General features: G+C 33.1%; 1 protein-coding gene across 1 annotated transcript; it reads left to right on the top strand.

The window, feature by feature from the left end:
• The first annotated feature begins 4,782 nt into the window (after nucleotides 1-4,782).
• On the top strand, nucleotides 4,783-5,706 carry LOC133294744 (uncharacterized). The gene has a single exon (XM_061493488.1). The coding sequence runs from the start codon at nucleotides 4,783-4,785 to the stop codon at nucleotides 5,704-5,706; it is 924 nt and encodes a 307-aa protein (XP_061349472.1).
• Nucleotides 5,707-17,976: the final 12,270 nt, after the last annotated feature.

The following is a 17,976-nucleotide window of genomic DNA, read 5'->3' as shown; positions in this document are numbered from 1 at the left end:
TGTATATAAAATCATAGACGGGCTGCAGATTTATCAGATTATTATTTTAAAACTCTGGGAGTTATGACTCGATATTGGAAAATAAACGAGCAAATTTTAACTTCATTGATTCAACAATTGTGATTATCGATCATTGCTTCAACGATTCCACTGTTCATTCATATTTAAATATTTAAATTGAACCAGTCTTTTGAAATAATAAAACTATAATAAATAAGCTTGTTTTAATAAATGTATTTTTGTTTTCCTAATAGTTTTTGGGTAAAACAGTTCTCGATGAATACCTATGTTCTTTGCTTCATTTTCTTTCTATCCTTATAAACTTAATTATGCTTTAGTAAATTCAAATATCAGAGAGGGATAGTAAAAAGGAAAGAACATTCCCTAGAAATGTGAAAAAACGGATTCAGCAAGAGAGCGTTGAGAACCCAAGAAAAAAGGGAAGAAGTCAGGGAATTGAGGAATATAGATGATTTGAGAGCAATGGTTGTAGAGAACAGCGTGCAGGAGTTTCGGGTGAGGTCAGCAATAGCGAAAGAGACAGGACACACACGCAGAGAGAGAGAGGGTAATAGAGAATTAAGAGTGATAATTATGTTTATAAGAATTGATTATAAGCCATTAAATTTAATTATAATATAATGGTGATTAAATTAGTTGTAAAGGTGATAAAAATTTTTAGTCATAATATATATATGGCAAAATGATTTCTACAGCTGTTGTACCTACAGCAAGCAAGAATCCGCGTCCGGATCCTAGGATACGACAACGGATCCTGAGTTTATTTTTTTTATTTTTTTAAAAAGCCGTGGAACCCACTTTTCTGTGTTAGCTGTAGATAACACTATCTACGGCTGCTACAGAAATGTTAAGCCCTATATATATATATACATATATATATATGGAATAAATATTTCTACAGTCACTTTAGATAAGGTTATCTACAACTATCTCAAAAATTATGTCGTTTTGATTAATAAGGGTATTTCTGTAATTTTAAGTGAATTAATGAAGGGTGCTTCTGTACTTTTATTTATTTTTTTATTATATATATTTTACTGAAACACCCTTTATTAATTCAGCTAAAATTACAGAAACACCCTTCATTAATCAAAATGACATATTTTTTGGGATAGCTAAAATTATTATATACATTTTACTGAAACACCCTTCATTAATCAGCTAAAATTACAGACACTCTTCATTAATCAAAACGACGTAGTTTTTGGTAGCTGTAGATAACCTTATCTAAAGTGGCTGTAGAAATATTTTTTCATATATATATAGTTTCTCTAGAAGATAAAATTATTTTCCACAACCTCAAAATTATATCATTTTGAGGGTTTTACAGGAGATAAAATTATCTCCAACAACCTCTAAATGAGCAAGGTTATAGTTACAACTTTTTTTTCTTACAACCTCTTACAATCATATCTTATCACCGTTGATTTCTACCAATCAACGGTTATTATTTTAACAAATTAAATTCATTAATAAATTTAATTCACAATAAATGATAACTGTTGATTGCTGGAAATCAACGGTGATAAGATATGGTTGTAAGAAGTTGTAAAAAAAAAGATTGTAAGTATAGAGAAATTATTAAAGGATGTTTTGATAAAATTTATAAAACAAAAGTGCACGAGATAATTTTATCTTCTGTTGCGAGAGAAACGAAAAAATATCTCTCTTGTCATAAGAGATAAAATTAATTATCTTCAGTAATCTCAAAACTAAGCCGTCTTGGGGATTGAGAGAATTAATAAAGGATATTTTAAAAAATTTATGTTATTTATGTAAGATCAAATCGTTGGGTTTAATCATTTTCATGCTCCCACAATCTCAAGTGATAAATAAATTACTTTTTATGTATAAAATTATTTGGGCCCTCATTATTCTTGGACTGTTATGAAGGCTTATCCTCTAGTTAAGAAAATGATCTTATCCCTTTATCCTCTAATAATTAGACTGTTTATAGGGTATACTTTGTTGGGATATGGCCTTATTAGTTAGGTCCATAACAAATACTATTTTGCTTCTTCGTACCCTTGTTCCCAAATTCTTTACCTAGCTCGCCAAACAAAAAGGGTAAGAGAAAGGAAAAGAAAAAGGAAAAGGATAGAAGTTCTAAAGGCACAAGAAGTGAGATTTCAGCGGTAGTGTAAGAAATGGATATCGCTATCTGGGATTAATCAGAATATCATAGTTGATAGTCCTAACTAACTTGAGTGCGTAATGGAACAAAAGTAGAGAACCAATTCTTTAACGATAAACATGACCATTCCCCACAAGGTGAAATGAAGAAAGTCCGTTACTTAATAAAAATATTTTATTTCTTTATCGTGTATATATACAGGACGCAACATTTCTGTAACGGTTGCATAGAGATGCTATATGCAGCTGACCTAGAAAAAGGCTCTATTGTTTTTTTTTAAAAAAAGAAAGAAAGTAAAAGCCAGTATATGAAACCATATCCTGGCTTGCTGTATGTATGTGCAGTTGCTGTAGAAATTATTTTTCTATATATATATATATATATATATATATATATGGGAAACGTATTTCTACAGTCATTTTAGATAAAGTTATCTACAGCCACCACTTTTAACTATGTTCTCCCGGGAGAACATAGTTATAACACTAAAGTTGATTTTTTTTCTCTCTCCACGTCAGCAGACAAGTTCTGAAAAGTAAATGAGAAGAGAGAAAAAATACAATTTTAATATTATAACTATGCTCTCCCGGGAGAACATAGTTAAAAATGGTGGTTGTAGATAAACTTATCTAAAGTGCCAGTAGAAATGTTTACCCATATATATATATATATATATATATATATCACAAGTTCTCTAATTTGATTTTTCTTTAATGTTTAATATTTCTCAATTTATTCAAATATTATTTTATGTTTGGTTCAAGTAAGGACACAGGGTATAGGAGAAAAGGAACATAATGCATTCTAATATTTAAATTTGCACACCGTTATTGCATATCCTACACCTTTACCAACCGAGTTATGTGAATTATCTCAGAGAAACTTATTTATATATTCTTATCACAAGATTAGGATTAAAATAAAAAAATTATAAAAATATTCTTGATTATATTTTTTTTTTTACTTTTTAGGATATTTTAATAATGTGTGTTTTTATAATAAAATATGTCTTATTGTAATTTTTTTTTAAAAAAAATTGAATGTCCTGTAACAATAGTACGTAATGGAGGAACTTTGTATAATATAATGAATTTTATTATTAAGTAAAGTAATATAAAATACTTGTTCATGGTTAACTTTTCCTCCACCTATCCTCCAGTTTTGATTAGAATAATTGTTCGAAGCTAAATTGATGAAGTTTCCTTTTTAAAATTATTCCTCCAACCAAATAAGAGAATATTGAATTCCAATCCATTTGTAAAATACTCAGATCATGATTACATTAATTAGCTCGCACCCTCTTTTGAGTTAAGCTTGTAGGTTACTCAGTTGTCTATTACAAATTTGCCTCGCATACTTTTGTTGAATTCACTCGCCCAATTCCCACCTCACGTATACATATTTTTATTGTATCTTTTTAGGGTGTATAATTTTAGGGAAATCAATTTGTCGTGTTGTAGGAATGACACTGTTTCTTCCTGCAACAAGATCCAGTTCCGTATCCTAAGGACCCCGTTCTAAATCTTGACCTTTTTTTTTTTTTTTTAAGTATGATTCTTCTATTTGATTTGTGTGTACAAGTCAAAAGCTCTTGTTATGTCACGTGACAAAAAACGAATCCATATTTCTATTTTTTATGTATTCTTGCCTTTGATGAAATCGGTTCGTATTCTTTTTTCGTGTGGCTTCTTTACTTTGTTCTCTTGACGTTGGACTAACATCAACGAACATGTCCATGATGTGTGTAAGTAAAAGTACCTGGAATTTATGCTCCCATGCACATATTGACAGAATATGATTCTATACTTTCGTAAACTGTATATATCGTTAGGGTTTTATTAATCTTCTTTTACATAAGATAGGTATCTTATGTTGTAGAGAGAAACTATGTGGGTCCCACCATTACAAGAAAAAAGAAAAAGAAAAAAAAAGTGAAGTGCGAAAATCGAAGTGAGAGAAAATGAGATAAGCTACCTCACGTAAAATGAGACTAATATTTCCCATATCGTTAATTTAAGAACATGAATAAAATCCATTTCCCTGTTGATTGATTTCACATAAAGTTGTTTGTGGTTGTGTATGAGTCTATCAAAAATCAATTCAACCTAAAAATTTAAAATGATAAGTAATGACTGCATTACTATTTTTGATATAACTTAGAGCTTTTAGGCTTGAAGGTGGATAGTGCACGTCCATTTTTGTATTTACCTTGTGCTGATTTCACTTGATTTTAAGCACTCGTACATGCAACTAATTCAACCCAATATCTTATTGAAGTGATAATCATATTAATAATTTATTTTAATAATTCCTCAGTAATTGGAAGATCAAATATTGGAATATGAGAATTAGTCATTTTATAAATATGTAAAGATAAGACTCCGTCAAAAGATTGTTCTTGCTAGAGAAATTTAATGCAGAGTGATTTTTTTTTTTCTCTTTGAGAGAAAGATTTGTCTTTTCGTTTTTTTGTTTGAGGCAGTGGGAGCATAGTTCGAGTGTCAAGTCTCATAAACTTTTTTTTTTTTTCTCTATATAAGGAGAAGTTCTAGGAGATTTTAAATTGGAGGAGTTCTCAGAACCAAAAGAGAAAGAGAGAGGGAGTGTGTGTTTGAGAACTAAAAGCCATGGGAGAGTATGGTTACACTTATCAGGGTTACTCCACCTTCAATACTGTGAGAGGTGAAACCCGAAGGCCTGTTATAAAGCCATTTGTTCCATCCATTCCCAACACCAACAATAACTCTGAGGGAAATGTTACCAAAAAAATAATAGTCCCAGTTGGTAGCAGCAGGCCTTATGGTGATGATGATTACAACAAACATAGCCCTCAAACAGAGGCTTATCCCATTAGGAATGATAACTATGCTGGTTATTATAATGGTACTAATGGCTATGGTGACTATGGTAGCAACAAAGAAGGGCGCAACCCCATTGGAGGTACCATTAGGAATGACAACCATGATGGTTATTATAATGGTACTAATGATGGCTATGGTGACTATGGTAACTATGGCAACAAAGAAGGGCGCAAGCCTATTGGAAGTACCATTAGGAATGACAACTATGGTGGTTATAATGGTCCTAATGGCTATGGTGAGTACAACAACAAAGAAGGACGCAAGCCGTTTGGAAGTACCCTTAGGAATGAAAACTATGGTGACAATGACTATGGTGACTACAACTACAAAGAAGTGCAAAGGCCAAAATATAGTTCAGGTTGGACAGCAGCACCAAGAAAAGGGACCCAACTAAGTGAGCCAACACATGATATTGGGAAGACCATTGAATTGTTGAAGAAAGCGGCAAAGGAGACCTCTAATAATAATAATAATGAGCATAGCAACAAGGGAGGGCACAAAGCTACAGGTAATGTTTCTTGGCTTGGTGAGTCAACAAACAAAGTTGAAAAGGGCATGGAGCTTGTGAAGGAAGCTGAAAGGCTCAAAAACATTGTAACTGGTCCTCCTCTTCGTTATGCTGATTACAGGGATGCTTCGATCATAGACCCTAGGAACGCTGAAAAGATTTTTAAAGGCAAGAAGGTTTGAAAAGCTCTATATATATATGTGTGCACAATATTATATGTATTAAGTTTAAAGTCAGTTAACTTGTTTTTTTTTCCCCCCTTAAGTTCAATATGTATAACCTTTCTGTTGGTGTGATTCGTGTATGTACCTCGTTTATAGAGGCAAAATCGTGTAAAATATAAGGTGTAAGGATTAAATAAACATGAGGAGTGCTAGTTAATTAACAATCCTTTCTTTGTGGCTCTTGTCTATGAACTGCCTAATTTATCATCTGTTTCTACACTAAATGGATTTTATGAAGAGCATAATTCTGCAATAAAAAAAAAGTATCATACAGTCCTAGCCTGTTTAGAAACATAACTATTAACTGCAAAAGGATTAAGAAATTTATATGGTATTTGAGATATAATAAGGATGCATGGCTGCCACTCTTCATATGCCCCTTCTACTAATGGGACATTGATTTTTGTGCCATACTTTTGTAATAAAAAATACCTTAACGCCACGGATTTAATTTTTTTTTCTTTTCAAAATGTGAAGTCACTGTGTAATGTATAGTCTAACCACGTGGAGCGTTCATAGCAAAGTCGTTGGGCCATGTAGCTACTTTTGTCCCTTTTTTGACATACGGCAGAGACAGGGCCTAAGTCGCTGGGCCTTGTATCTACTTTGAGAGGTTGTTTGTTGTGGGCCGGGCCCAAGAACTCCCTTTCCAAATATAGAATAAAAAAAGGATGGAGGGAAAATTTAGAAAAAAGAGAAGGGTATAAATGAGATAAAATTTTACCCAAAATAATAAAAGGATCACAAAAATTGAAATAGACCGGGATCATAATAAAAAAACCTCTACTTTGATCCCCTTTTCTGACACACGTGGCAGAGACATGGCCAAAGTCGCCGAACCATGTAACTACTTTGGTCCCTTTAGCGCTACAAATATGCCACGTGGCAAAGATTATAATCGCTACAGTATAGCAACTTCATTGACGTGGCACCTTGAAAAAAAAAATTGAATCTGTGACATTCGAGTTGTTTTTATTACAAAGTGTGACACAAAAGTCAATATCCCTCTACTAATTGTCTTTTTTTAATGAGCGAGGATATTCTAAATATCAAAAATTCTCACTATTTACTTACTACCTATCACATCACCATTGGATCAAAGAGAGAAAATGTTAAAAAGCTTTTGAAGAGAGAGAAAATGTTAATATAATGGTGATTAGATAAGTAGTAAGTTGATAGTGGAAAATTTTGATAGTTAAAATATCCCTCCTCTTTTTTAATAATAAATCCTACTAAACCATTTTCCTCATCACAAATGCTCTATATTAAGAAGGGTTCGCTTTTTCTGCAGTTACTGCAGATAAGTTATATGCAGTAAGTTCAATACGACGTCGTTTTGGGACAGAAATCATGGTGTTTTTGTAATTTTAATTTATTTCAGGGTTATAATAGTTTTTATATTTATAATTTTTTAAAATTTCAATACCAAAACGACGTCGTTTTGGGAATAAATGCAAATAACTTATCTGCATTAACTGCAGAAACATTTTTCCCTATTAAGAATACACATTTTTGTTTACCAAAAAAAATAAAAGTATACACATTTTTGGGTAGATGTATACTTAATATGGAAGGAAAACCAGAGTCAGAAAAGGATAAATTGTTAACGATAGCGCCACATCTTGATAATAATCATGCTTGGTTGCTCTGTCTGGCATGGATATAAAACTAATTTCATTCAAATATAGCCAATCTCCACGTTTTGTTAATAATCTGCTTGAGTCATCCAGAAGTTTAATGATTGACTCATAAATATCTGAAGAATTTTTTTTTTTGACAAAGCAGTGTAAATAGCATTGACCACTCGCGTTAATTAATTAGTTTACTACTCGTTGAAAATTAAGATTTGAATTATAATTAAATTTGGTAAGAGTTTTACCCCTCTCATTCTGCTCAACACTATCAGATTAGATTAATTAATTGATGAACTGATAGAAAAATTTAAAAAAAGAAATTGAATTATAATTCTATTTTTTCATTAATGACATTTTAAAACATACGCTCCAAGTTGATAATCTGCTTAAAAATTAATAAAGATGAGATGTTTCAAAAATAATTTGTTATTAAAGCATAGAGAGCTAGATTTGCTTGCATCCGTGTCGAGGTAGATCTGATAGAATTTTCTTTCCAAGTTCAAAATAGGTGGCGGGATTTTCCATGTTGGTTATGAGGGGCTCTGTAACACCCCGTTAATAACTGGTATGTTAATATTACATATGATATTAAGCGCAGTTACAATCACATCAGTTCAATTAAGAATACGACTAAACTTTTTTCTTTTTAAACGTTGCAAATTCCATTTAAAAAATTACCGTATTCAAATTAAAATAAAATTGTAATTATAACCCAGTGACATTGCAGAATGTTTACACTAAGCTTAAACATATCATACTACTTCTTTTAGACACTACTGTGAGAGTCTCATACCCCTCACAACCTTCCTTTTTATTTTCTAGCTTTTACACTGCTCGCAGAGTTCCTCATTGGAGCGAGCATCTCAGAGAGATTATGATATTTGCTCATTGAGAGAGCATGACAACGAGATAATAAATTTTCGAGATAAAAGCCACTGTGGTGCTCTGCCTCCTTGCTCAAGCGAGCCCTAAGAACGAGCAATGCTCAATTCGCTCATACAGCTCGTTAAAGCGAGCACGCCAGCGAGGATTCTGCTGCTTCGAACTTGGCTACTGTCAAGCTTTTAATTAGCTCGCTGGATCCCTCGCTCAAGAGAGGTCTCCAGCGAGCAACCCCAAAACGTGCAAGGTTCTACTTGTTTCTTTGCTCAACCTACACATGGTTGGTATACTTCTTGGGTACCTAATAGACATGGAAAGACAACCTCTATCTCAACAAACTAGGGTGCACTTACATCCCAACATCTTACATCAATTTAAGGCATTTTCTTATCTTTACTTTGTTTACAAGTTATGTACCTTTAACTTAATCTACAAGACCATTTGACAATCATGCATACTTCCATATACATTGCCAACACGTAGTAGTAAGGCACATAAGTAATAGATCCAAATCATGCAAAATAGACATCCATATCCTTCCATTATATATGCATAAAGTTCGTAATTACAAATGTCCGTGTACATCAATATCCTCGAAATATAAACATTGGAGCTTAGTTATACATCAAATCCTTGGCTCACTCCAACAACAAGAGAAACCAAAGGGAAATGAGCATATGCTAAGTTCAGCAAAATACCACATGATATATCTAATGAGCTATCAATATAAATCCTATACATATTCTTCTAACATATATATCTACATGATGCTCCCAAAATAATCCCAAACATGCTATCCTTAAGCCATCTGGTGTGACCTCCTGCCAACAGACGCTTTAGCATTATCAGTACCTAAAAGGGGGTCCCCGAAACGTGGGGTGGGATAAACATCTCAACAAACCAAGGGTCCTTGGAGGATCACTCCACCCTTAGGTTCACTTCCAGTGAATACACTCATCATGTAAACATCACATGGAACTTCCATGAAAGATCCACATAAGGCTATTTCTCTTAGGTTCTTACCACAAGGAGATCTACATAGGGCTATTTCTAAGGGAAGTTCATCATATCAAACATTCCTCAAACCATCCATGGAACTTCCAAGAGAGATCCGTAATGGGTTATTTCTCTTAAGTTTCTACCACAAGGAGATCCGCATAGGGTTGTTTCCAAGGGAAGTCATAATCTCACTCTAGGGACTTCCAAGAGAGATCCACAATGGGTTGTTTCTCTTAGGCCCTTACCACAAGGAGATCTGCATAGGGTTGTTTCCAAGGGAAGCACCTAACCTCAATCGAGGAACTTCCAAGAGAGATACATAACAGGTTGTTTCTCTTAGGTTCTTACCACAAGGAGATCCAGATAGAATTGTTTCCAAGGAAAGTCCCTACCAATCATCATTTCACACTACCCAAGGCACTTCTAAGAGAAATCCGCAACAGGACTGTCTCTTTTACGTTATTACCACAAGGAGATTCGCATAGGATTGTTTCCAAGGGTAAGTCCTTACTTGTATGATACTTTCAAGAGGGATCTTCGAGGGTTGTTCCTCTCAGGTATTAACCACAAGGAGCTCCACTCATGGTTGACTCCAAGGAAAGACCACACATAAAATCACACATGTATATGTACATCCGACTGATCTAAGGACTATTCAATCTTTTATCATTTATCTGTGATTACCTCATCTCTCGACTACTAGTCATCACCTCATTCACTAATCCTCAACCATTACCTCATTCCTCAATTATCCGTCATCATCTTATTTATTAACTTTCAACCATTACCTCATTTCTCAATCATCAATCATTATCTCATTCATCATTTATATTATTACCTCAAACCTCAATTCATATTATTACCTCATTCATCGTTTTTACATTATTCAATCATTCATCAATCATTTTTTAACAGTCATAACATCAATTATCATTTAACAATCATTACATCATTTATCAATGCATGAGCATGCCTTCACTGTCATTATCATATACCACATCATATAACCATTCCTCCACACAGAGCATAGTGGAACACACAAAGAGATTAACTCCAAGGTCCGAAGATTTACCTTTACCGTAGACTTTTATTCTCTTATTCCTTTACCTCAAATGCCAATAATCACCAATTTTAGCACAAGCAACCTATAGCCAAAGTGAGAATGGTTTCACCAACATAGTTATCACACAATACATAGACATACATTTTTCATAAATTTGAGAGGTGACCAAAATGGTTTTCTAAACAGATTTTCACCATTTATTTTACTCCCTTAGCATTTTATCCAATATAGGCTAAGCCTAATTCATACCTCAACATACCCAATCTACCCACATTTCCATAAAACCTTAACGTTGCATTTCTACATAACCTATTGACCAATGATCAGAAGGTTCGTAGACACATGGGAGGGGAGATGCATCATGTCTTAGAAACATTAAACACACACACACACACACACACATATAATTTAACAGTTACATACTTACATTGATAAAATTATTAAATGGTATAAAAGTAATTTTGACTAGTAATCGTGTAATTTAATCACTCTTAAGTTAATTTTAATCATACTATTTATACATGTTATTTATGTGAGATCAAATCGTTGGGTTTAATCATTTTCATGCTCCCACATTCTCAAGTGATAAAATCAAAAATTACTTTTTATGCATAAAATTACTTAAAAGGACATTTGAAAACAAACCATAAGAACAAATTTGGTTATGGCGATGTGGTGGTGGCAATGGCAGTGGTATGGGTGGTGGTAGAGTGGTAGTAAGTGATGAAGGTGGTGGCAGCGAAGATAATGTGATGGTAGTGATGACAGAGTGTGGTGATAATGATGGTGGCAGCGACGACAGTGGTAGAAGAGGTGGTGGTAGTGATGGTGATGTTGGTAACAATGATAGATGTGATGTGAGATTGCTTAGGGTTAGTGTTGTGGTGGTGGTGGCGACAACGATAATGATGGTGAGGGAGGTGAGATTGGTGAGAGTTGGAGCAAATTTGGATTTTGAAAATAAAAAATATTTAACTTTTTATTTCTGATTTTTTTTTTTAATTTTTAAAAAAACAAGTCTTTGATAATTTTTTTTCACTTCTTGTTTTTTTAAAAGCTAACCTCCAACATTCGGTTGTAGTGAAAAAGGTTTTTTTTATTAAAAAAATAGTTTTTGAAAAGAAAAATATCTATTCAAACGAACTCATATATATATATATATATATATATATATATATATATATATGTATGTGTGTGTATATGTTATTTTGTCTACCCTTAATTTGCCTACCCCTCTCAATATCGTTAGATTATAATCTCATCCAACGGTGAAGATTTGCAGGATAAAATAAACTCTTTTACTCCTTTTTTTCTCCTCATTACCTCCCACCCTTTCTCTCTCCTCCACTTTCTTCTTTATCGACGAAAGAACATATATTTGTGTTAATACTCAATACAATACCACTCAAAAATCACATCGAGGAAGAAAAAATATAGCATTGAAATTTCAAAAGAGTCATCATCCTCCACCAATTTGAATTTAAGCTAAATCATATTCTTTCTAGAGAAAACTTGATAATGAAATAAAATATATGTAATTTACTGATTTTCTTATATATATATATATATATATATATAACTTGAATTTATCACCACAAACTCATTCCTTGTTATTATAAACAACTAATTTGATTTAACCTCCAATACTCATTCAATTTGTCGGCGATAAAGCACTAATTAATATTGCTTGTTAGGTCAGTATAAGTGGCGAAATATTGCTTTGTTTAATTTAGATAATCGCAAAAGAATCCACCAATTCATAAATTATTATCTGTTGAACAAAAAACTCACAAGGAATTTTGATCCTACGTGCCTCTCTGAGTTTATCTTCATGGATAAAGAGAAAGGGGGAGGAGAGAGAAATGGTGGGAGGCAACGAGGGGAAAGAGATAGGTAAAAAAAGTTTATTTTATCCCGCAAATCTCTATCTTTGAATGAGATTATAATCTAACGGTACTGAAAGGGGTAGGCAAATGTAGGCAAATTAAGGGTTGACAAAATAACCAATCCCTATATATATATATATATATAGTTAGTTAGTTAGTTAGTTAGTTAGTTAGTTAGGATATTCTTACTATCAATTTTTTTTGGGAGTGGATCTTCTCATGTGCTAATTAACATGTCCATGTCATGTGGGGCAATCATAACTATACATGGGTGAGTTAATGGTGATAAGGGAGGAAAGAGAAAAAATATAAGAATATGAAGTTACACAATCATCACCGTTGATTAAATTATTAATGGTTAAGATCCTCGCACATGACATGATCATGTTAAATTACACATGAGAGGATCCATTTCCATTTTTTTTACTACCACTCTGTCTACCATTGGATTAGAGGGAAATTTAAATGAAGAGAGAGAAAAGAAAAATAATTTTTGAATCCAATGGTGATTAGAGTGATAATAGTAGAAAAATTGGTAATAAGAATATCATATCTCACATATATATATATATATATATATATATATATATATATAGGGTTCGCTTTTTCTGCAGTTACTGCAGATAAGTTATCTGCAGTAAGCCCAATACGACGTCGTTTTGTGGCAAAAATTATGGTGTTTTTGTAATTCTAATTTAATTCAGGGTTATAATAGTCTTTATATTTATAATTTTCTAAGATTTCAATACCAAAATGACGTCGTTTTGAAAAAAAATGCAGATAACTTATCTGCATTAACTGCAGAAACATTTTTCCCATATATATATATATATATAGGCAGGTTCTTTTAACACCAGTGTAAGACTAACAAGTCTTACACCACATCTTAACCGTTGATGAACAGAAATCATCGGTTGGTATTTGTAGTGTAATTAATGATTAATTAATATTAATTAATTCGTATAACTTCCTAAATTATAACCGTTGTATATACGAAAATCAACGGTTGAGATGTGGTGTAAGACTTATTAATTTTACATCTGTAAAATAAGCTTGATCCACACACACACACACATATATATATAGGGTTTAGTGAGTGTACAGTGACTAGATATAAAATTTGGTCTAGTGCACTAAGTTATTCCGCGAGAACACAGTTATAGTAAATATTATAACTATGTTCTCTCGGGAAAACACCATTATAATATTTAGTGCACAATGTTCTCGAGGGAGAACTTAGTGCACTGGATGGTCCAATCACTTAATTTTTATTTTTTCCACACACACACACACACACATATATATATATAGAGGTAGGATTCTTTGACACCGGTGTCAAATAAGCATGTGACACCATTGATCTTTTTTTATCTAACGGCTATCAGATGAGGTGTCAAATTTCAAATTTGACACTGGTGTCAACTGATCCTACCTCATATATATATATATATAATATATATATATATATATATATATATATATATAATGGAAGTGACGTATTAATTGAATCAACATTTGTACCGGTAGCAGCACCGGACTAGCAAATCAGGTGTTACTTTGAGGGGTCTCTTCCCTTGTGGATGCATAGAAGGATGAGATAGTGAATTAGAAAATGATGAAATTCTCGTATTGCATTCTCTTGTTATGATGATGGAAGGATCCAAACGAGAAAAGACTGATTTTTCATGCTTATAAAAAAATTACTATTTTGCTTCTTCGTTCCTTTGTTCCCATGGTGAACTTGGAAGTGGAATGCAACGTGGAAACTGGTCTACTACTTATACCTTTACACCTTACCCTCGCTAATTTCCCAATTAATTCTTTACCTAGCTCGTCAAACAAAAAGGGTAAGAGAAAGGAAAAGAAAAAGAAAATGGTTAGAAGTTCTAAAGGGGAAAGAAGTGAGATTTCAGCGGTAGTGTAAGAAATGGATATTGCCATCTGGGATTAAGCAGAATATCACAGTTGATAGCTCTAACTAACTTGATTGCGTAACAGAACAAAAGTAGAGAACCAATTCTTTAACTATAAACATGACCATTTTCCACAAGGTCAAATGAAGAAAGTCCGTTACTTAGTAAAAATATTTTATTTCTTTATCAAACACACACACACACACACACACATATATATATATATATATATATATATATATATATATATATATATATATTTCCCATTTTTTAAAGGGTTAAAAGTTTGTCGTTATATAATTTATATCCTTTTAATAATTTATAACTATGTATTAAGAGTAGTATATGTATTCTTATTTTATTTTTCGCGTCAACAAGAAAAAAAGTGTAACTTTAATATTATAATTATATATTACTTTTAGTATATAGTTATAAATCGCTAAAACAACATAAGTTAGATCCTCCAAAAGGACAAATCATTTATCCTTTTCTAAAATCACAAGTTCTCTAATTAATTTAATTTTTCTTTTATGTTTAACATTTCTCAATTTATTCAAATATTATTTTATGTTTGGTTCGAGTAAGACACGGTATATACAGGAGAAAAGGAACGCAGTGCATTCTAATATTTAAATTTGCACACTCTCAGGGGCGTTTGATTGAGGAATTTTTTTTTAAATAGTAGGGAAATGTAATAGATAGAAAAATGATTGGAAAGATAGATAAAGTGAGATAGGTAGACAAATGTAAAAAAAAATTGTTTGGTGGGGAAAAACTTTACTGAAAAAATTAGGTAACTTTATGAAATAACAGTGCATTAAAAGCCAGATAATCGGTTTTCCAAAAAATCCCACCTTCAAATTGGGTTTCTAAACAGTGCGGATATCTATGTTTCTCATAAATCCAGACAAATTGGATAGATGGATTTTAGGTGAAATACGTTCAAACAAACATGGTGTTTCTAAAAGTCATACTTGAGAAATATAGATATCCGCTGAAAAGCTACCAACCAAACACCACCTTATTGCATATCTTACACCTTTACCAACCGAGTTATGGGAGTAATCTCAGAGAAACTTATTTATATATTCTTATCACAAGATTAAGATTAAAATAAAAAATTATAAAAATATTATTGATTACTTTTTTTTGTACTTTTAAGGATATTTTACTAATGTGTTTTTTTCTAACAAAACATGTCTTATTGTTAAGTAAAGTAATATAAAATACTTGGTCATGGTCACTATTTTCCTCCACCTATCCTCCAGTTTTTAGGAGAATAATTGTTCGAAGCTAATTAAATTGATGAAGTTTCCTTTTTAAAATTATTCCTCCAACCAAATAAGAGAATATTGAATTCCCATCCATTTGTAAAATACTCAGGTCATGATCTGTGAATTAAGTGTTGAGATATATAATCCCACATTAGTTGTATGTGCAACTAATGTGGAGTTTATAAGGTCTTGGACACTCTCACCCTTTGAGCTAGCTTTTAGGGTGGTGTATCCCAAGGTTCTTTACCTGGTATTAGAGCCTCGCCGCCCCCCACTTTCTCTTGTGGTGTTTCTTAGCACAGGTAGGCTGGGCCTGTTGCATTGTCCACTCTTCAAGCCCAATAGGCTCTCGTGTGAGGGGGTGTGTTGAGATATATAGTCTCACATTAGTTGTATGTGCAACTAATGTGGAGTTTATAAGGTTTTGGGCGCTCCCACCCTTTGAGCTAGCTTTTGGGATAGTGTATCCCAAAGTTCTTTACATTAATCTTGTAGGTTACTCAGTTATTTATTACAAATGTGCCTCACATACTTTTGTTGAATTCACTCTACCAATCCCCACCTCACTTATACACCTTTTTACTGTATATTTTTATAGATTCTTGCCTTTTATGAAATCTGTTCATATTCTTTTTTCGTGTGGGTTCTTTACTTTGTTCTCTTGACGCTGGACTCCAACATCAACGAACATGTCCATTTACATCTGGCCAGTAGAAAAACGATGTGTGTCATTAAAAGCACCTGGAATTTATGCTCCCATCCACATATTGACAGAATATGATTCTATACTTTCATAAACAATATATATCGTTAATGTAAGAACATGAATAAAATCCATATCCCTGTTGATTGATTTCACATAAAGTTGCATATGGTTGTCTATGCACACAAAGTATGAATCTATTAAAAATCAATTCAATTTAAAAATTTAAGGTGATAAGTAATGACTGCTTTAATATTTTTGACATAACCCAGAGCTTTTAAACTTGAAGATGGATAATGCAAGAGTTCATTTTTTTTATTTAATTACCTTGTGCTGATCGACTTGATTTTAAATTCTCATACAAGCAATTAATTCAACTCAACATGTTATTAAAGTGATAATGACATTGATAGTTTTATTTTAATAACTCTTTTTTGATTGAAAAAGGTCAAATGTTGAAATATGAGAAACAATCTCTTTACAAAAATGTATGCATAAAACTGCTTAAAAGGATTGTTTTGATAAGGTTTAACCGAGAGTTAACTTTTTTTTATCTCTAAGAGAAAGATTTGTCTTTTTAGATTTTTTGTTTGAGGCGGTGGGAGCTTCTAATCATTTTTTCTATATAAGGAGATGTTCTAGGAGATTTCAAATTGAAGGAGTTCTCAGAACCAAAAGAGAAAGAGAGAGAGGGAGTGTGTGTTTGAGTGCTAAAAGCCATGGGAGAGTATGGTTACGCATATCGGGGCTACTCCAACTTCAATACTGTGAGAGCTGAAACCCGAGGGCCTGTTATAAAGCCATTTGTTCCATCCATTCCCAACACCAACAATAACTCTGAGGGAATTGTTACCAAAAAAATAATAGTCCCAGTTGGTAGCAGCAGGCCTTATGGTGATGATGATTACAACAAACATAGCCCTCAAACAGAGGCTTATCCCATTAGAGTTGATGATAAAAGGTATCCACAAACAAGCCCGGTTCGTGAATCCCCACGTAAAGCTGAAGAGTTCCTAACCAAGTTGCAGAATGAAGCTAGCCGTCCACCATGGTTGCCTCCAATGACTTCAACTGATTGGCGCCAATCCACACAACCAACACCTTATAATAATGGTGCTAATGGTTATGCTGACTACGGCAATGGAAGCAACAACGAAGGGCGCAAACCGGTTGCAAGTACCATCAGAAATGATAACTATGATGGTTATAATGGTACTAATGGCTATGGTGACTATGGTAGCAACAAAGAAGGGCGCAACCCCATTGGAGGTACCATTAGGAATGACAATCATGATGGTTATTATAATGGTACTAATGATGGCTATGGTAACTATGGCAACAAAGAAGGGCGCAAGCCTATTGGAAGTACCATTAGGAATGACAACTATGGTGGTTATAATGGTCCTAATGGCTATGGTGAGTACAACAACAAAGAAGGACGCAAGCCATTTGGAAGTACCCTTAGGAATGAAAACTATGGTGATAATGAATATGGTGACTACAACAACAAAGAAGTGCAAAGGCCAAAATATAGTTCAGGTTGGACAGCAGCACCAAGAAAAGGGACCCAACTAAGTGAGCCAACACATGATATTGGGAAGGCCATTGAATTGTTGAAGAAAGCGGCAAAGGAGACCTCTAATAATAATAATAATGAGCATAGCAACAAGGGAGGGCACAAAGCTACAGGTAATGTTTCTTGGCTTGGTGAGTCAACAAACAAAGTTGAAAAGGGCATGGAGCTTGTGAAGGAAGCTGACAGGTTCAAAAACATTGTAACTGGTCCTCCTCGTTATGCTGATTACAGGGATGATTCGATCATAGACAGTAGGAAGGCTGAAAAGATTTTTAAAGGCAAGAAGGTCTGAAAAGCC

This window comes from Gastrolobium bilobum, unplaced genomic scaffold (genome assembly GCF_033153095.1).
Source record: "Gastrolobium bilobum isolate Gb01-03AN ecotype WA unplaced genomic scaffold, APGP_CSIRO_Gbil_v1 utg3268, whole genome shotgun sequence".
NCBI classification, from domain to species: domain Eukaryota; kingdom Viridiplantae; phylum Streptophyta; class Magnoliopsida; order Fabales; family Fabaceae; genus Gastrolobium; species Gastrolobium bilobum.
This window is presented reverse-complemented; position numbering and strand designations above follow the sequence as displayed.